This window comes from Brienomyrus brachyistius, unplaced genomic scaffold (genome assembly GCF_023856365.1).
Source record: "Brienomyrus brachyistius isolate T26 unplaced genomic scaffold, BBRACH_0.4 scaffold37, whole genome shotgun sequence".
Lineage (NCBI taxonomy): Eukaryota > Metazoa > Chordata > Actinopteri > Osteoglossiformes > Mormyridae > Brienomyrus > Brienomyrus brachyistius.
This window is the reverse complement of record NW_026042312.1, coordinates 59,283-80,390: the sequence shown is the minus strand read 5'-3', so window position 1 is coordinate 80,390 and position 21,108 is coordinate 59,283. Positions and strand designations below refer to the sequence as shown.

At 46.2% G+C, this 21,108-nt stretch overlaps 3 protein-coding genes across 6 annotated transcripts in view; 2 read left to right on the top strand and 1 right to left on the bottom strand.

The window, feature by feature from the left end:
• Window positions 1–21,108, top strand: part of LOC125722255 (stonustoxin subunit beta-like) — a gene marked incomplete at its 5' end in the record, with an annotated part of 198,601 nt that overhangs the window by 135,176 nt on the left and 42,317 nt on the right. The gene's annotated exons all lie outside the window — the stretch shown is intronic.
• LOC125722238 (uncharacterized) lies at window positions 359–6,745 on the bottom strand. Its single transcript, XM_048998423.1, has 12 exons — window positions 6,587–6,745; window positions 5,862–5,972; window positions 4,964–5,192; window positions 3,957–4,151; window positions 3,556–3,788; window positions 3,116–3,231; window positions 2,795–3,023; window positions 2,259–2,452; window positions 1,528–1,622; window positions 1,209–1,406; window positions 909–995; window positions 359–798 (listed from the first exon to the last, which is right to left on the bottom strand). The coding sequence occupies exons 1-12, from the start codon at window positions 6,626–6,628 to the stop codon at window positions 587–589; spliced, it is 1,941 nt and encodes a 646-aa protein (XP_048854380.1). The 5' UTR covers window positions 6,629–6,745; the 3' UTR covers window positions 359–586.
• LOC125722236 (NACHT, LRR and PYD domains-containing protein 12-like) overlaps window positions 5,961–21,108 on the top strand; it is a 57,465-nt gene continuing 42,317 nt past the window's right edge. Inside the window, exons 1-5 of one of the 4 annotated variants that reach the window (XM_048998417.1) lie at window positions 5,961–6,084; window positions 11,998–12,099; window positions 12,627–12,740; window positions 19,898–19,961; window positions 20,143–20,371. In XM_048998417.1, the coding sequence (XP_048854374.1) occupies window positions 12,038–12,099; window positions 12,627–12,740; window positions 19,898–19,961; window positions 20,143–20,371 (469 nt within the window). In that variant the 5' untranslated portion in view covers window positions 5,961–6,084; window positions 11,998–12,037. Of the gene's footprint in view, window positions 6,085–6,715; window positions 7,232–10,226; window positions 10,354–11,997; window positions 12,100–12,626; window positions 12,741–19,897; window positions 19,962–20,142; window positions 20,372–21,108 lie in introns of those variants that run through there. The other 3 variants (XM_048998420.1, XM_048998418.1, XM_048998419.1) reach the window with 3 other exon arrangements.

Sequence of the window (21,108 nt, the reverse complement as noted above, 5' to 3'; positions counted from 1 at the left end):
CTAGCACAGCTGCTGCACATCTGGGGAACAATATTGTTACCAAATCGGGCCGTTCCTTTAACATCCTCAGGACCCCAGTGTCTTTCAACCCAATTCTTATCTGTGCCACCTGCTTTTCACGCCGGCCAATCACCTAGCAGAAGAAATATGGCACCACACATGGATATTATTTAGCTGCACATTCCAAGCGACAATGAGCGCACATACATGCCAATAACATACACCATGATGGAGAATTTTGTCAGCCAACCACCGTCTGTTGGCCACAGTCATCACTGGCAGGTCCCAACTGATAGCTAAGTTAACAATTGCTGAGCAAGACCAAGTTAAGTCTTCGTTGTTTTCAAGCTGCGAACGCAAAGTAAACAGGAACAACTGATCATACCTAAAAGACATTAAACAAGGCTGCATTAATTTGATTTAAATACATATGCAGTTATAGATTTACAAGCTATCTAAGCAAATGCTGATATAGCTGTACAAACTGTTGAATTCTGTTGACTGAGTATTAAATATCTATAAATTTATTCTACGTTTGCACTTACTAGAGCAACAATGTCCATAACATCAAGGTCAGGACAGTCTTTCAACTCCAGGACAGGGGTGTAATCTTTGGATCCACACAGCAGTTGGAAGAGAGACTAAGACCAGTCAGCATTGGCCCCCCATTGATGAAAGAATGGCCAATTACTCTCCCCACCACCCTAAAAAGGTCACCATCTAGCAATGTTCTGGATGTAGAGGGAACCAGATGATCTGCTTCGCCAATGGAAAATAAGGTTTTTCCTCCACATGTGTCTAAGGAGGTATAAAACAAAAACCACAATGAGTGTTCAGCACCATGGCAACATATTGGATTAATATAACATTCCTTAACAGTCTTCAGTATGAGTGAGACTGTGACTTACCAAGGTCCAGTTGTAGTCCAGTGTGGATCTTATCCAATAGCAAAGAAAATAAGTGACGTTTAACCCCATCCCCCATTGCACTATCCGCTGTGAAATAAAAACCAATGTGCATGTTTGTCAAAAATATTACAATTTATTTTTATTTGAAATGTGTTCTTACAAAGGAGCGCGTCCCTTAATATGATTTTGCACAGTACTGAATGGCCTTGGCCTAGAAGCATTTTCCACAAAAGACAATGGACACTAAAAACATTAAACACAGTTGACACAAAGATGCAATTTTATACTTTTTATACAGACCCTTCAAGCGCACTTCAAATGGACGAGTCCAATCAACATTGGTCTGCTTATAGAAGAAGAGCATCGCTCTTTCTCTGTCTGTCTCTGTGCTGTGCATATCTAAAGTTATCAGCAGATTAGGCTTGTCTTCTGCATTCTGCAACATTAAGTCCCGGTACATTTTTGTAGCAGACTGTAAATCAGGCTCCAGCTTCCACTCTGTTAAAAAAAAAAAAAGGTGTGTTTTTTTATGTTATAGTAGCCGTCGTTATATAGAAATATTAAGCAATATAAAATATACAAATAATATAAAAACAATAAACTGCTCATAGAACAGCACCTTCAAACAAAAGTTCCATTGACCAGCTGGCTCTGTCAGAAGGTGTGGAAGAAGCATTGGGGTGAGATGCTTGATGGATGAAGGGTGAGGATGAAGCAGTGGCCTGAGATGCTGGATGGGTGGAGGGTGAGGATGAAGCAGTGGCCTGAGATGCTGGATGGGTGGAGGGTGAGGATGAAGCAGTGGCCTGAGATGCTGGATGGGTGGAGGGTGAGGATGAAGCAGTGGCCTGAGATGCTGGATGGGTGGAGGGTGAGGATGAAGCAGTGGCCTGAGATGTTGGATGGGTGGAGGGTGAGGATGAAGCAGTGGCCTGAGATGTTGGATGGGTGGAGGGTGAGGATGAAGCAGTGGCCTGAGATGCTGGATGGGTGGAGGGTGAGGATGAAGCAGTGGCCTGAGATGCTGGATGGGTGGAGGGTGAGGATGAAGCAGTGGCCTGAGATGTTGGATGGGTGGAGGGTGAGGATGAAGCAGTGGCCTGAGATGCTGGATGGGTGGAGGGTGAGGATGAGGATGAAGCAGTGGCCTGAGATGCTGGATGAGTGGAGGGTGAGGATGAGGATGAAGCAGTGGCCTGAGATGCTGGATGGGTGGAGGATGAGGATGAAGCAGTGGCCTGAGATGCTGGATGGGTGGAGGGTGAGGATGAAGCAGTGGCCTGAGATGCTGGATGGGTGGAGGATGAGGATGAAGCAGTGGCCTGAAATGCTGGATGGGTGGAGGGTGAGGATGAAGCAGTGGCCTGAGATGCTGGATGGGTGGAGGGTGAGGATGAAGCAGTGGCCTGAGATGCTGGATGGGTGGAGGGTGAGGATGAAGCAGTGGCCTGAGATGCTGGATGGGTGGAGGGTGAGGATGAGGATGAAGCAGTGGCCTGAGATGCTGGATGGGTGGAGGGTGAGGATGAGGATGAAGCAGTGGCCTGAGATGCTGGATGGGTGGAGGGTGAGGATGAAGCAGTGGCCTGAGATGCTGGATGGGTGGAGGGTGAGGATGAGGATGAAGCAGTGGCCTGAAATGCTGGATGGGTGGAGGGTGAGGATGAAGCAGTGGCCTGAGATTCCGGATGGGTGGAGGGTGAGGATGAAGCAGTGGCCTGAGATGCTTGATGGATGAAGGGTGAGGATGAAGCAGTGGCCTGAGATGCTGGATGGGTGGAGGGTGAGGATGAAGCAGTGGCCTGAGATGCTGGATGGGTGGAGGGTGAGGATGAAGCAGTGGCCTGAGATTCCGGATGGGTGGAGGGTGAGTATGAAGCAGTGGCCTGAGATGCTTGATGGATGAAGGGTGAGGATGAAGCAGTGGCCTGAGATGCTGGATGGGTGGAGGATGAGGATGAAGCAGTGGCCTGAGATGCTGGATGGGTGGAGGATGAGGATGAAGCAGTGGCCTGAGATGCTGGATGGGTGGAGGATGAGGATGAAGCAGTGGCCTGAGATGCTGGATGGGTGGAGGGTGAGGATGAAGCAGTGGCCTGAGATTCCGGATGGGCACTGTAAGTACAAGTATGGAAATGAATCAAGCAGCCAGATCAGCACTGCAGTAAAATTGTATGTATATGATATATTATACGCTGGTTACTTACGCTTCACAGACATCAACATGGTCTTGAATGTGGTTCATCATGAAATTCTGGCCACAGTACATACAAGTCACCATGCACTGTGTTACTGACTCATCCTCCTGTGTCTGTGTGAGATTCTGTAATGAACAAAGTCCTGCCCTTTTTAATTTGTTTTTGAACTAATCCAATAAATACAGGACACTACACAGATTTCTTTTAGATAGACACAAGACAAATATTGCATTTAGAACCCAGTGTCAATGACTTGTATGCAAGCAATCATGTCTAATAACATAGACTGTACATAATTACTGTAAAACATTGGGGCAGCCACCATAGATGTAGAAAGTATCCAAATATGGTGGTTATACCTATGCTTTATTCACACAAGCTTTAAGTGTGCCTTCAGCATGCCAACTTTCACATCACACAGGCTGTTAACATAAAAGTACATAGTTTACCTGTAAACTGATATCTTTCTGTAGAGGCCTCACATATATAATAGCTTGGCCAATGTTGGCTGACGTGCATAAATAATGGGGAGTGTACCCATTACTGGGGCAATCAATCACTGCTAGCATTCGAGACCGTGAGGAACCTCTTATCCGAAGGAGTTGGTAGCCCCCACAGTCATGCAAAGCAGGGTAATGAGATAGTAAGATATTGGCGAATTCAGCGGCAGTGCAGAATTTATCTGTAAGTGAAAAACACAGTCCTGATTATCGAGTGAGAAAATAAACTTTTTTTGTGTACACATTGGCCTTTGTCAATAATCATTGCTTGACATTCGTGCAAATTTAGCTACTACAACTTTTTTTTACAGGTGTGTATGCAGTTTTGGTTCTGTGTGCTGTACTGTTACCAGAAAATGTTAGTCTTCTTTCTCCCAGGCCTGCCTTCTCTAATTCATATTTTTCTGCTGTCCCTGGAACAAGTTCTTGCCGCCGGTTGGCCAGGCAGAAGAATCTGTGCGTGAATGTTTTTTTGGTGGTCTTTGGCATCAAGCATGGAGCACTTTGAGGCCGATTATATGGCCTAAAAAGCCTTAATACCTCCGCTGCAAACAAAAACAATAAGTTAATCTTTTAAATAATGTGAAAGAATGTGTATTATCTTAATGCAATAGTAAATGAGATATGGTTATATACAAATTTTCTCATGTCTTTCTTCATAACACATTAAATCATCCAAGTGACACACCATTTGACATCTAGCTGATCTCTTTTTCAGAGTAGAACTAGGGTTAGGATAGTAACTAAAGGGATAGTAACCCTGGAGCAGCGTCATGATAAATACCGTGCTCAGGGGCAGAATTGCGAATTAACCTTCTAGGGTTCCACATGGAAGGTCTGATCCCCAGCCACTACACCAGCAGTGTCATCAATATAATCTACATGATTGTAGGCTTTAGTGTGAGCATATTTCGTCCAATAAACCTTACAATGGTTGGAAAGTTAGGAGCTGGGATCAACTGATTAGTTGGCACAGGCTGTATACTTGAGGCTACCATCTTCTATTATGTAAATTTGCAGCATTTCTGAAAAAATCTAGTTGAATTGAGCTGTGCTGTCGGTACACACGGATACGTAATACAGTGTTCTGACTATCTATGCTGCCTCGTTGAACAATGATGCCTTAGCGCAATAGCAGCCTATCAATTCCTTCTATCAACTCACTGTAGCCCATCGAAAAACCTTACGGATTTACAATCCCGTTTGTGCTTGTACTTTGTAACCGCATGGTTTGATACTACCACTACCATCATTGGGAGTAAGACCCTTAACTTTAACTTGCTTCAGGGAGACTATCACTGAATTAAATAATGGAAGTGGAGGATAATCGACAAACGTTACATGTAAACAAGCTTACCCCGCGTTCCACTCGCTCCATGACGAGCTGATGTCCCAGCACCTGATACAGTCACCGGCCTATCTGGAGTTTGGCTTGGACTCCTATCTTCAAGTGCTGCGGCGGCCTCTCGAAGAAGTTGAACAACGGACTTCTCCATCTTATTTATCTCTTTCGTGCGGATTCCAGTGAGCGTGGATTTTGCACAAGGAAGTGACGTCGTTAATGAAGGTCCACCTTGATGAGCGGTCTGACAGTTGGGAATTGCAAATTGAGTTTTCTCCCGAACATGCAATGCAATTCCCGGGGACGCCATTGCCATTTGAATAAAGAGGCAAAAAGCCCATGGTAATACGAAATGCAATTCAGTGATTTGTTATTCTATTTGTTATTCAAAATATTTTTAAATGAATTAAGGATTTCATAAGCACTTTGCACATTGAAATGCCGATTGCAGAATGAATTTTCAAATTACATGCACAGATTAAATATTGAAATGACAAATGCATGCTCTGATTGAATATTGAATTGACAATTGCCAAATGAATTTCCATTTGAATAAAGAGGCAAAAAGCCCATGGCAAAACGAAATGCAATTCAGTGAATTGTCATTCTATTTTTTATTCAAAACATTATGAAATTAATTAAGGATTGCATAAGCACTTTGCACATTGAATTGCCGATTGCAAAATATATTTTCAAATTACATGCACAGATTAAATATTGAAATGACAAATGCATGCTCTGGTTGAATATTGAATTGACAATTGCAAAATGAATTGCCATTTGAATTTTCGTGCTTATAATCTTCCATATTTAACAAGCGGGTTTTTGTGCTTGTGTTTCAGTGTTTTTCCGGTGAAGTAAAAATCATCACATTATTGAAAAAGAACCCTATGCATGCCTGGAATTTATTCACCTTGTCCAAGTGTGCAACATAGACACATAGATAATATCCCCCCAAAACCATACGAAGTGCCGCTGAGTCCGTGTCCATTTTTTGCATAAGACGGAGTTGATCATTTCCTGCCTGTAAACGAAAGTGAAATTAAGTGTCGGGATTTTAAAGGCAGAGTCGCCATTTTATCAAGAAACATTTTATCAAGATTCTGGAATAATTTAAAGATATTCTATGTTTCAAGGTAAGACTATATTATTATTATCATTAATAATAATAATAATAATAATAATAATAATAATAATAATAGAATGAATATGTTTTACGCAGCCTACATATATAGTGGGATTTAAAATAAAACAGCAGATTTGGCAAAAAGAGACAATGTCACGGTTTTTCGGTCTGGTGAGAACAGAATACTTAATCCTTGGCTTCTTATTATTCCAAATGTAATGAGAAATTTGAGTGCTCAATATAATTAAACATTAAATATACGTCCGTACAGCACAGTAGGTTACTGTACGTGTATCAGAAGAGTTTTCGAATTAACATCAATAATATTTAATTACTTACGCTCAGCCATGAGTTCGCCTAATATATGGTGCTGCGTACCGGGGCGTAGGATGTAATATTTTGAAGCTATATTAAGTTTTTCTTTTTAAAAGTGTTGGGGATTAATATGCTAGTGTGCCGAAACATCCGGGTTAAACTCAAGGCTTAACATTTTATTAAATCAAAGGTTTTACCACGGGTCTGTTCTGTGTTCTCCAATCTGAAACTGTAGTCATACTTTGCAGTCGTATTTAAACTGTTTAAACAAATAGTACGTAAGTCTTATGTATATATGTGTGTGTGTGTGTGTGTGTATGTGTAAGTGTGAGCTTTTTATTATCAGTGCCGAAAAGGGCGCAGCAGAGCCAGCGAGCAGGAATGAATCACACATCGCGGACACCGAGCGGAGTAAATTCGGAGGGGTGGAGTCACACATTTTACCGGAAAATAAACACACGGTGTGATTTTAGAGACACAAACTTTACTTTTACACAGACGGTGGGTTTGCGCTTGTGGTAACGAAGCATTTTGAGCAACGCTTCCCCTTTTCCCCTGGGAGAAGCAAGGTAAGCGTCCCTTTCTCCAGAGAAAGACAAGACAAGACAGGTGTTCCAGCTCTTGCCGTGAGAAGTTATTCTTGAAAAACAAGTTATATAAGTGACCAATGAAAAACATGTTTGTGCAGTTCAACCATGGCACAATAATATTATGGGTGAATCATGGACGACGTATTTGAATCTCGGGATGATTAGTCTATACACGATCAGAATCAATGCATGCATCAGTCACCTCATATGTATGTCCACTGGGGGCGGGGGTTGGGGGCACTCCGCCAAACCGTAAGTAGTGGAGCCAAACAATCACAACAAATCATTAACAGTAATAAGCTAGAAAGAGATCTCTCAATGGAGGAGATTGATGATTTTATATCGTCAAAGGCGTCTAGGGATGTTTCAATACCATGGATACGAGCCAAAATTCGGTCCAGCATTGAATCGGCGCCGCCTGCGCTAGAATGGGAGTCATCGTCTTCCTGTCTGTACTTGTCGAGCCGATTTTATTTTTTTTTTCTTGTCAGTGCGAGAACGAGTGAAGGAAAAAAAGGGAAAATCTTCCGACATGGTTAAAGTATATTCGGAACTGTTGTAATAGTGATTTGGAGGTTAAATGGTGGAGAAATTAAATAGTTGGGAGCTGAGCAAGACTCTAAGCGGTCGTCCTGAACGAGATCACGTGACTTCTTGGCTTCTGATGAGTCACACCTGTTCTCAGGTAAATAGCAGGTAGGATAGAAAAACTTACTGGACAGTAGCTCTGCAGGACCGGAGATGGAGACTCCTGCTGTACAGTGTTTGACATGGTTTTCAAATTATGATAAAATTCATTTTTATAAAAACACTTTGTGATGTTACAAACATACACAACCTACTGAAAATATAGCATTAAATTCTATCCCCGAACTTGTCATACTTTTAGGTCCCTTGGAAATCAGCCTCAGAATCAGAATCAGAAGGAATTAGATTCCGGTCGATGGTCTCAAGCACAACAGTGTAAAAACAACAACAATCTACAATATGAATATGTAATATGGATTTATATTTATAAATATAGAGGAAAATATTCAAATGTATAAAAGTGTTGTTTTTATGTATAATATGTATAATATATATATATATATAGGGGGTGGCATGGTGGTGCAGTGGTTAGCACTGTTGCCTCACACCTCTGGGACCCGGGTTCGAGTCTCCGCCTGGGTCTATGTGTGTGGAGTTTGCATGTTCTCCCCATGTCGTCGTGGGGTTTCCTCCGGGTTCTCCAGTTGCCCTAAAACATGCTGAGGCTAATTGGAGTCGCTAAATTGCCCATAGGTGTGTATGTGTGAGTGAATGGTGTGTGAGTGTGCCCTGTGATGGGCTGGCCCCCCATCCAGGGGTGTTCCCTGCCTCGTGCCCATTGCTTCCGGGATAGGCTCCGGACCCCCCGCAACCCAGTAGGATAAGTGGTTTGGAAGATGGATGGGGATATATATATATATATATATATATATATATATATATATAGTGGCTGGATAGTGGACTATACACTAAGCGGAAAGAAGGAGGCAGAGGACTAGTGAGCGTCAAAGCCACTATCCAGGATGAAACATCGAAGATCCATGATTACATCAGGAAGATGGCCCCGACTGATGACGTGCTCAGTGAATACCTCAGGCAACAGAAACCCAAGAATGAAGAGGAGCAAGAACAGGAACCATCATGGAAAGATAAACCCCTGCACGGCATGTACCACCGGCAGATAGAGGAAGTGGCTGACATTGAAAAATCCTACCAGTGGCTGGACAAAGCTGGACTGAAAGACAGCACAGAGGCATTAATCATGGCAGCACAGGAACAAGCTCTAAGTACAAGATCAATAGAGGCTGGGGTCTACCACACCAGGCAGGACCCCAGGTGCAGGCTGTGCAAAGATGCCCCCGAGACGATCCAGCACATAACAGCAGGGTGCAAGATGCTAGCAGGCAAGGCGTACATGGAACGCCATAACAAAGTGGCTGGCATAGTGTACAGGAACATCTGCGGGGAGTATGGGCTGGAAGTCCCAGGGTCAAGATGGGAGACACCTCCAAAGGTGGCTGAGAATGATAAGGCTAAGATCCTGTGGGACTTCCAGATACAGACTGACAAACTGGTAATGGCTAACCAACCGGACAGAGTAGTGGTGGACAAGCAGAGGAAGAAGGCCGTAGTGATAGACGTAGCAATCCCAAGCGATGGTAACATCAGGAAGAAGGAACATGAGAAGCTCGAGAAATACCAAGGGCTGAGAGAAGAGCTAGAAAAGATGTGGAAGGTGAAGGTAACAGTGGTCCCAGTGGTAATTGGAACACTCGGGGCAGTAACGCCCAAACTGGGAGAGTGGCTCCAACAGATTCCAGGAATGACATCTGAGATCTCTGTCCAGAAGAGCGCAATCCTAGGAACAGCTAAGATAATGCGCAGGACCCTCAAGCTCCCAGGCCTCTGGTAGAGGACCCGAGCTTGAAGGACAAAGACCGCCCACAAGGAGGGCGAGTGGGTCCCCCCCTATATATATATATATACACGTTGCTTACTATATTGTATTGTTCATTTACACACTTTATGTGTGCAGTATATATGTGTGTGTACATATATACATATATATATACATACACATATACTGTACACATAAAGTGTGTAAATGAACAATACGATATAGTAAGCAACGTAAATCTTATATACAGAAAATACAAAGATTACAGAAATATATCCCACAGACTGTACATAGAGTGCAGTTGCAGTGCTGTAGGTGTTTAGCAGTGTGACAGATCAGCTGTTTAGGAGGGAGATGGCGAGGGGAGAGAAGCTGTTCCTGTGTCGGGTGTCCTGGTCTGCAGGCTTCTATATCGTCTGCCAGAGGGCAGCAGCTCAGAAAGTCTGTGTCCAGGATGTGTGGGATCTGTGATGATTTTCCTGCCATTTCCCTGGATCTTGAGAGAGACAGGTCCTGGATGGAGGGCAGGGGGGCACCCATGATCTTTTCTGCTGTCCGTACGGTCCGCTGCAGTCTCTTCCTGTCCTCTTTGGTGGCTGCTCCATACCAGACTGTGATGGAGGAGCAGAGGACAGACTCAGTGACTGCAGTGTAGAACTGGATCAGCAGCTCCTGTGGAAGACTGTACTTCCTCAGTTGTCTCAGGAAGTACATCATCTGCTGGGCCTTTTTGAGGATGGAGGAGATGTCTCCCACTTCAGGTCCTGGGAGATGGTGGTACCCAGGAACTTGAAGAACTCCACAGTAGACACTGGGCTGTCTGATATGGTGAGGGGGGCAGTGATGACGGACGTCTCCTGAAGTCCACTGTCATCTCTACAGTCTTGTGCGTGTTCAGCTCCAGGTTGTGCTGACTGCACCAGAGTACCAGCCGCTCCACTTCCTGCCGGTATGCAGACTCATCACCATCCTGAATGAGCCCAATGATGGTGTCGTCTGCAAACTTCAGGAGTTTTACAGCTGAGTTCCTGGAGGTGCAGTCATTGGTGTAGAGGGAGAAGCGCAGTGGGGAGAGGACACATCCTTCAGGGGCACCGATACTGAGGGACCGTGTTTCAGAAGTGACCCCCCCAGCCTCACCTGCTGCTTCCTGTCTGTCAGGAAGCTGGTGATCCACTGGCAGGTAGCTGGTGACACGCTGAGCTGGGAGAGTTTGGAGGAGAGGAGATTAGGCACAATGGTGTCGAAAGCCGAACTAAAGTTCACAAACAGGATCCTGGCATAAGTTCCTGGACGGTTGAGATGTTGCAGGATATAATGCAGCCCCATATTCACTGCATCATCCACCGACCTGTTTGCCCGGTAGGCAAACTGCAGGGGGTCCAGCTGGTGTCCTGTAATGTCCTTCAGATGGGCTAAAGCCAGACGTTCAAAGGATTTCATGACCACAGATGTCAAGGTGACAGGTCTGTAGTCATTCTGTCCTGTGATGGAGGGTTTCTTGGGGACGGGATAATGGTGGAGCGTTTGAAGCAGGAGGGAACTTCACACAGCTCCAGGGATCTATTGATGATGCGGGTGAAGATGGGAGCCAGCTGATCAGCACAGGTTCTGAGGCAGGAGGGGGAGACACCGTCTGGTCTGGGGGCTTCTTGGATTTCTGTTTCTGGAACAGCCGGCTCACATCCGCTTCGTGTATTCTGAGTTCCGGGGGGGAGGGTAGGGGGGTGATAGTTGTGATGGAGGTCGTGGTTTTTGTACTGTACTGTGTAGATGTAGTTTGTTTAAGTACATCTGCCCTCCCCTGGTCTGCTGGAATATCACTGCTGTATACATGCACCCACTGCAGTCACCGATCCGCCTGTCGATCTCCCGCTCCATCCTTCCCTCACTCGTGAACAAGACCTTGAGATACTTAAACTCCTCCACTTGGGGAAGACCCCCTCCCTGATCCGGAGAGAACACTCCACCATTTTCCGGCTGAGGACCATGGTCTCGGATTTGGAGGTGCTGATTCTCATCTCAGCCGCCTCACACTTGGCTGCGAACTGCTCCAGTGAGAGCCGAAGGTCACGGTCCGATGAGGCCAACAGAACCACATCATCTGCAAAAAGCAGAGACCCAGTCCTGAGGTCACCAAACCGGACACCCTCAACGCCCTGGTTGTGCCTAGAAATTCCATCCATAAAAGTGTAGTGACCCGCGTCCAGGGGAGGGAGAACGTGAATTCATGTTTTACTCTTCATAAGAGGTCTAATGAGTCGCAGTTCGTCTGGTTCCTCACCCAGGACCTGTTTGCCTTGGGTGACCCTACCAGAGGCATAAAGCCCCGGGCAGCTTAGCTCCTGGGATCACTGGAACACGCAAACCCCTCCACCACCATAAGGTGTCGGCTCCAGGAGAGGATGTTGATACATATAATTATTTATAAAAAATGTGGCATTGAAAGTTTGCATTAAACCTCTTTACTATGTGTAATTCTACACATGGGACATAACAGAATGGAGACACAATTCATCAGTTTGATGTAAAAATGCTGAGTACTCGATATTGTGTATTTATCTATGTATCTACTTACCCTTGATGTTCACAGAGGCCCCAGCAGGAATCATCTGGTCTGGATCAGCATAAAAATGGATGGATCTCCTTCTGAAATGCGCCCACCTGTGGGGTGTAACAGAAAGAGCGTTGAGAGGTAACAGTGTTACAGCCCACTAGCATGCATGTCTCTCTGGGTCTATAGTCAGGCCATAACATAAAAGTAAACTGGGCTCCTAGCTAGAGCTGGTCAGTGGGCAGCACTTTAATATGTGTAGCTTAATAAAAAGACCTCGCCATCTTCTGTCTTCGCCGTCTTCTTCCACAATCAGCCAGTTCTTTTATACTAGAGGCGAGTCACAGACCATCCCTCCTATACAAAATGGCCACATAACAAAACTAAACAAACAAACAAAAATATATAAACAGGTAAAAAGGAACATAAGTCAAGTGTAGTTGTGGAGGTTTTTAACGGTCATACTAAAAGTTTCATATAATATGTAAATTTTAGATGAGACAATTTCCTTAAAAGCTGACTGTAAATAAGTCTGTTTACATCAAGAGCTTTACAGCATATCAAAGTACATGAAGGCAGAGCAGAAGGCTAAACAGCAGTGTGATATCGTCCCCATTGTATGAATTATATTTATACCATGAGGGTTTGTTTCCTCCCGCTGCCCACAGTGTCCTGATGGAGAGAGCAGACTCCCCTGTACCCAGCTGTGTTTCCCTGAAGAGTGACAGGTCAATGGGAAATCCACTCTACTTCAGAGAGGGACCTTTTCCTACAGATCAAAGGTAAATGTGCATTTAAACAAACACTGTTAATGACATTCAGACTCTCAGTCAAATGGCACAGAGACACATACAAGCTATGAGGAAATAACACATTTATAATGAATGCACCAATTTTTACCTTTAACAGATTCCATCACCTTGAGAATTTAAACAAAAGTTTTGTCTGTATTCTATATAAATAACATCTGAGGTATATGGATGAGGATTACTGTAAAACCTGACTTCCTGTGAGCAGGAATTGGAAGTTATTTAATCGCAAAGTGGATTTTAAATTTCAGTCTGGAGCACAGAGCTGGAAAACACTGGTTTGCCTGTTTCCCCCTGCATGTCCATTAAAGAATGACTCAACAATAGATTGTCGTCTCGTGAGACGGATGCTTCTGTTTAAATAAATAATTTCACTCTCATGAATCCATTAGATTATACTCAGACTATGGCTTTAGTTTAACATGTTTAATGGAACAATGTGGCTTAATAATGAACCAGGATCATCAGACAAAAAAGAAAGACTATTGGTTTCTTTGCCAAAAGGTGACAATTAAATTTTGCTGATTCAGTGCAAAAATAAGTAAACATTTTTAGAAGTGAATGAAATTTCTGTAGGATAACAAGTTTAAAAAGTACACAGAACACAAAGAAAAAATCCTGAAAATAACGTATAGTTCAGTAAATAAATATAGATAAAAAATTTTAAATAGTTAAAAATGGGACGTTAAGGCTGGCTGTGGGGGCTGCACATCGACAGCAGGCATTGTGGGGTCTAACGGCAGCAGGCAGGAAAGATCCCCAGTAGCGCTTCTTAGCTCACGGTGGGGGAATGAGCCGGTGACTGAAGGTGCCCCAAGATAGCGACCCCTGGAGCCTCGGCTGGGTTATGGACCGGACCAGTGGGGCCAGTGCCCTGGGGCCTCAGGACATTAGTGGCTGTGAGTGGCAGCATTTATAGTGCAAACCATGAAATGCGCCCCCCTGTGGGGTGTACCAGAAAGAGCCCTGAGAGGTAACAGTGTTATAGCCCACTAGCATGCATGTCTCTCTGGGTCTATAGTCAGGCCATAGGGCACTTGGTACACGCCAGCCGCCTGTGGCACTTGGCAGACGCCTGCCGCCTGGGGTAGTTGGTATACGCCGGCTGCCTGGGGTAGTTGGTACATGCCAGCCACCTGGGACACTTGGCACACGCCAGCTGCCTGGGGTAGTTGGTATACGCCGGCTGCCTGGGGTAGTTGGTACACGCCGGCTGCCTGGGGTAGTTGGTACATGCCAGCCACCTGGGACACTTGGCAGACGCCTGCCGCCTGGGGTAGTTGGTATACGCCGGCTGCCTGGGGTAGTTGGTACATGCCAGCCACCTGGGACACTTGGCACACGCCAGCTGCCTGGGGTAGTTGGTATACGCCGGCTGCCTGGGGTAGTTGGTATACGCCGGCTGCCTGGGGTAGTTGGCACGGTTTTTCGAAACTCTTGCTGGATGTGTTGTCATTGCAGCACATCCAAATCCTCAAACCTGCTCGGAGCCGGTTTGTTCTGCGTAAACAAGGATTAGCTCACAGACTTAATCAGTGTCCGTGCGTGGAAATCCGTTCAGTCATGGCCTCGCCATTCATATACGTAAAATCAACAAACACATACATACACACATATATATATATGTACATATGAATGAAATGCCGTGTTTGTACTTCACTTTAACTTGTCCCCATGTCCTGCATGATTGTGCTTCTATTTGATCTGTAATTATGACAATAAAAGAATGATGAAACACTGGAACCATAACACTACATTCAAGTGATAAATACAATAACTAAAAACTACTTTAATACACGTTTAATTTGTCGGACACTATTTGCCAGCCGTCTTTTCTGGTTTGGGTCGCTTTTGATGCGTTTCCTTTAGTACATATTAAATCTTTGAATTCGTCATACCCTCTAATAAAAGGTCCTGCTCGGATTGCATGAAAAATTGTGCCCTGTTTTTCGACGTTTTGCGGAAGCCAATGATCTCGTCCAACGAAACAATCTATTGGGAATCTGTTCCCACACGTCGGACGTTCTTTGAGACAATGTTTAACTAAGCGAGACAGTTAACCTGGTCCAGACCAAACTTGTTCACTCACCTAAGTTACCATGGCAGCTCAGCAGGGATTAATTTAAGACACGTTGATGGAACGGAATTCCCACTTAAATGAGCCAGACTTGTCAAAATAAGTCAGACTTTCCCCCCAGCAGGTGTGGCCCACAGCATTACAGCCGCGGAGGGCGACCCGGAACGTTACGGCCGTGGAGCGCGACCCGGAGCGTTACGGCCGCGGAGCGCGACCCGGAGCGTTACGGCCGCGGAGGGCGACCCGGAGCGTTACGGCCGCGGAGGGCGACCCGGAGCGTTACGGCCGCGGAGGGCGACCCGGAACGTTACGGCCGCGGAGGGCGACCCGGAGCGTTACTGCCGCGGAGGGCGACCCGGAACGTTAAGGCCGCGGAGGGCGACCCCGAGCGTTACGGCCGCGGAGGGCGACCCCGAGCGTTACGGCCGCGGAGGGCGACCCGGAGCGTTACTGCCGCGGAGGGCGACCCGGAGCGTTACGGCCGCGGAGGGCGACCCAGAATGTTACGGCCGCGGAGGGCGACCCAGAGCGTTACGGCCGCGGAGGGCGACCCAGAGCGTTACGGCCGCGGAGCGCGACCCAGATTATTCCGACTGAGGCTGTGCTGCTGCTCACTAGCATCTGATCCGATTAAGCAGATGGAGGGGGCCGCAAGAGTCGGAACTCTGACCTGGAGGTAGCCATCGAGCTCCTAAAGCGCGCAGCCCTTCCAGGCCCTGTCAGCTCTCAGGCTGTCTGCCCTGCATGCGCAGCTGGGCCAGTTACGCAGCTGCAGATAAGAGGTCAGGTGTGTTCCTCTGCCAGACTCTGTCTAACTGCCCCCCCATCCTTTGTTCCTCCCCGATGTGCCTCTAGCTGCCCAGATCAGCCCCTGGCAGAGTTACAGCCTGTGTTATAGCTCATCACAGTGTGTATGACTTGTGCTGATCTCTCTATAGCACCGGCAGATACTGTGTTTGTCTTGGGTTACGCCTGTGGTAATGGACACCAGGGGGCGCTATAGCACCAGCAGATACTGTGTTTGTCTTGGGTTACGCCTGTGGTAATGGACACCAGGGGGCGCTATAGCACCAGCAGATACTGTGTTTGTCTTGGGTTGCGCCTGTGGTAATGGACACCGGGGGGCGCTATAGCACCGGCAGATACTGTGTTTGCCTTGGGTTGCGCCTGTGGTAATGGACACCGGGGGGCGCTATAGCACCGGCAGATACTGTGTTTGCCTTGGGTTGCGCCTGTGGTAATGGACACCGGGGGGCGCTATAGCACCGGCAGATACTGTGTTTGTCTTGGGTCGCGCCTGTGGTAACGGACACCGGGGGGCGCTATAGCACCGGCAGATACTGTGTTTGTCTTGGGTTGCGCCTGTGGTAATGGACACCGGGGGGCGCTATAGCACTGGCAGATACTGTGTTTGCCTTGGGTTGCGCCTGTGGTAATGGACACCGGGGGGCGCTATAGCACCGGCAGATACTGTGTTTGTCTTGGGTTGCGCCTGTGGTAATGGACACCGGGGGGCGCTATAGCACCGGCAGATACTGTGTTTGCCTTGGGTTGCGCCTGTGGTAATGGACACCGGGGGGCGCTATAGCACTGGCAGATACTGTGTTTGCCTTGGGTTACGCCTGTGGTAATGGACACCAGGGGGCGCTATAGCACCGGCAGATACTGTGTTTGTCTTGGGTTACGCCTGTGGTAATGGACACCGGGGGGCGCTATAGCACCGGCAGATACTGTGTTTGTCTTGGGTTGCGCCTGTGGTAATGGACACCGGGGGGCGCTATAGCACCGGCAGATACTGTGTTTGCTTTGGGTTGTGCATGTGGTAATGGACACTGGGGGGCGGTATAGCACCGGCAGATACTGTGTTTGCCTTGGGTTGCGGCTGTGGTAATGGACACCGGGGGGTGCTATAGCACCGGCAGATACTGTGTTTGTCTTGGGTTGCCTGTGGTAATGGACACCGGGGGGCGCTGGGCCCCGACAGCTGGGTGGTGTAAGCTGAGAGGCCTGCCTCCGCTCATACTGCTCGCTCCCCTTCCCACCCGCTCTCACGCTTCCCCCTGTCCCTGGTCAGCACATCCCCATCACATCCTAATGGGATAAGAACGTTCTGAAGGTCTGAGGCAGCATCACCAGCACTTAAGTTCATGGACAGCTGTGTGTATGTTTTCCCTCACTGCTGCTGGCTGACAGACAAACGATGACCCCTGAAGCGGTTAGTATTCTGTAAGACAGTAGGACATACTAGGTTGAGTGGCGCACGCTGATGACATCATGCACATTATGTCCACTGGGATGGAGAACTGGTGCAGGATGATGATGTTTAATGTTTCATCATATTTAAGCAGCAGTATCACTCCGGCTAGTGGGGGCCCAGGGACCAGCTGGTACAGAAGCGGGGAGGCAGGGATGCGGGCAACAAGCTGATAGGCGCCCCCCCCCCGTCTGACGCTCCCTGCTCACCTGCGAGTCCCAGGCCGGCGCGGCTGTGGGCCAGTCGCTCACAGAGCAGGCAGCTCCATTAATAAGCAAAGCAGAGCCTTATCGAGGGGTGGGGTAGCGGGGGGATTCACTGTTTGCCGGGTTGCATAGGAAGCTGTGTGCTCACTCTGGGGGGGATAACCCTGTAGGTGCTGAAGGACAGATTCGGCCCATTAGTCTCGTAGGTGCTGAATTTAACCAACCAATTACAACCAGTTTAACCAGTTTCTTGACTGAGGATTGTGAATCAGATGCTGGTATTTAGCTCTGCTAATCAGGTGAATGACTCTAAATGTCACTGGGTACAAAGGGCTGCATAGAAAACTGTCCTTCCTGCCTGCTGTGTCTCTGTGTGCTGGAGCCTGATGTCACTGGTTCTCTTCTGCTGTCATGAGAGAATCAGGAAGCCGCCCCAGTGAATAAAGCTTAACATGGCAGATACAGGGGCGGCATGGTGGTGCAGTGGTTAGCACTGTTGCCTCACACCTCTGGGACCCAGGTTCGAATCTCCGCCTGGGTCACATGTGTGTGGAGTTTGCATGTTCTCCCCATGTCGTCGTGGGGTTTCCTCCGGGTACTCCGGTTTCCCCCCACAGTCCAAAAACATGCTGAGGCTAATTGGACTTGCTAAATTGCCCATAGGAATGCATGTGAGAGTGAATGGTGTGTGAGTGTGCCCTGCGATGGGCTGGCCCCCCATCCTGGGTTGTTCCCAGCCTCGTGCCCATTGCTTCCGGGATAGGCTCCGGACCCCCCGCGACCCAATAGGATAAGCGGTTTGGAAAATGGATGGATGGATGGCAGATACATCTTTCCAAACTACAACCCCAATTCCAAAAAGGTTGGGACGTTCTGCAAATTGTAAATAAAATCAGAATGCAATGATATGGAAATCTCATAAACCTATATTTTATTCATAACAGAACACAGAAAACATATCAAGTGTTTAAACTGAGAAAATGCATCATTGTAAGGAAAAATTTTGAATGTCACAGCAGCAACAACACATCTCAACAAAGTTGGGACAAGGCCATGTTTACCACTGTGTGGCATCTCCTCTTCTTTTAACAACAGTCTGTAAATGTCTGAGGACTGAGGAGGTCAGTTGTTTGAGTTTTGGGAGAGGAATGTTGTCCCATTCTCGTCTGATACAGGATTCTAGTTGTTCAACTGTCCTAGATCTTCTGTGTCATATTTTTCATTTTATGGAGCATCCAAATGTTCTCAGTGGCTGGAAGATCTGGACCGCTGGCAGGCCAGTTCAGTACCCGGACCCTTCTTCTACGAATCCATCATGTTGTAATTGATGCAGTGTGTGGTTTGGCATTGTCATGTGGGAAAATGCAAGGTCTTCACTGAAAGAGACGTCATCTGGATGGGAGCATCTGTTGCTCTAGAACCTGGATATACCTTTCAGCACTGATGGTGCCTTTCCAGATATGCAGGCCGCCCCTGCCATATGTACTAATGCACCCCCACACCATCAGAGATGCTGGCTGCCCCTGCCATATGTACTAATGCACCCCCACACCATCAGAGATGCTGGCTTTTGAACTGAGTGCTGATAACACGCTGGATGGTCCTTCTCCTCTTTAGTCCGGATGACATGGTGTCCCTGGTTTCCAAAAAGAATTTCAAATTTAGATTCGACTGACCACAGAACAGTTTTCCACTCAGCCGCAGTCCATTTTAAATGAGCTTTGGCCCAGAGATGACGTCGGTGATTCTGGATCATGTTCATATACGGCTTCTTCTTTGGATGATAGAGTTTTAACTGGCATCTGTGCATGGCAGCGCGAATTGTGTTCACTGACAATGTTTGTGGGAAATATTCCTGAGCCTATTTAGTGATTCCATTACAGAATCATGCCTGTTTGTGATGCAGTGCTGCCTAAGGGCCAAAATATCACAGGCATCTAGTCTGGTTTTTCACAGAGATTTCTCCAGATTCTCAGAATCATTTGATTACATTATGTGCTGTAGATGATGAAATATTCAACCTCTTCGCAGTTTTATACTGAGGAACTTCTTTCTGAAATTGCTCCACTATTTGTCAGTGCAGTATTAGGGGAACTGTGACCCTCTGCCCATCTTTACTTCAGAGAGACACTGCAGCTCTAAGATGCTCTTTTTATACCCTGTCATGTTACTGACCTGTTCCCAATTGACCTAATCATTTGCAAATTGTTCCTCCAGCTGTTGGGTTTTTGTACCACTAACTTTTCCAGCCTCCTATTGCCTCCATCCCAACTTTTTGAGACGTGTTGCTGTCATGAAATTCAAAATGAGCCAATATTTTTCATGAAATAGCAAAATATCTCAGTTTAAACATTTGATATGTTTTCTATACTTTGTTATGAATATAATACAGGTTTATGAGATTTCCATATCACTACATTCTGTTTTTATTTACAATTTGCACAATGTCCCAACTTTTTGGAATTGGTGTTGTAATATATCACAGTGTTATTCTTTATCTGCAGTAACAGCAATTTTAATGGGAAACTTTTCAGTCTTTCTGTTACATTTCTGTAGATGAATTGAGGTCTTTATGTTTCTGCCAAATTCACAGAGATCAAATGGAAGATTGCAGTTCAGATCTACATGATAAATCGGGTTTATCATCCATATTGAAGGTTTGTATTTATTGCTGATATATATTTTCTTGGTTGTTATGTCAATTAGCTTATATTTTATACAGCTGTATAATAATAAATTCATCATGTTAAAGGAAATATGTTTTAAACTATGATTCACAAGTGAAACTGAAAAGGTTTGGTGGAAGTAGCAATAATTAACTGTTTCTGTTTATTTTAGTCGCTAGAGGAAAAAGCCATGAAGTTCCTAAAGGAGGAACTGGAGACGTTTGTGAGGCACCTAGATCAGAATTACCCAGAATGCTCTGAGCCTCAGCTGGAGGAGGACAATGACCTGGACTGTGATGGTCAGATGCAGAAGACCAGTGTTAGAGAGGTAGCTCTGAAGATCACACTGTACGTCCTGAGGACCATGAAGCAAGATGATCTTGCTGACCTGCTGGACAAGAGTAAGAACTTTATAACATTATGTGCATGTACAATATTGTGCAAAAGTCTTAGGCAGGCAGAGAAAAGGATGTTTAAATGGTCTTCATGTTGGTGTAGAACTACTATAATATGTATGTCAAAGTGTGTTTGCCATTTCAGAACCTCTCCCAAAATCACCCTAATATTTGCAGAAATCGTGCAGTATATCCACGTATTTTTTTACTTGACCACTAACACACCTCATGTGGCTGATCAATATCTTCTTGAGTTTTAAACTAATTTAATTAATTAATGAAGTGAGCTGGTGGTGAAATTTAACAAATACATGGACTGGCTGTGGTGTGTCATGATCGTGTTCGCGGGAAGCGGCGATCGTGCGGGTCGGCAGGTAAGGAGAGGCAGGCAGGCAGTGATCAGGGCTAAACTGGGGTTTATTTACGACGGGACAGGAGCTTGAAACACACACCACACCGAATCCACAATGACAGACAAGGGGAACGGGTCAGACCAGGACTTAAATAGGACAAGACTAAGCAAAGTAATCAGACAGGGCTGGAAACAATCAGGGAAGCACACGTGGGTAATCAGGGGGCGTGGCACACACGAGGAGCCGACGAGCCGGGTCATGCCATGGTGCCCCTGAGGAGAGGTTTGGGAAATGAAAAGGGGTTTTGTGTTTTTTTTTGGTTCTGAGCAGATATACATTTACTACCCAGATAAATGGCTTTAAACATTTACTTTGGCTGCCTAAGGCTTA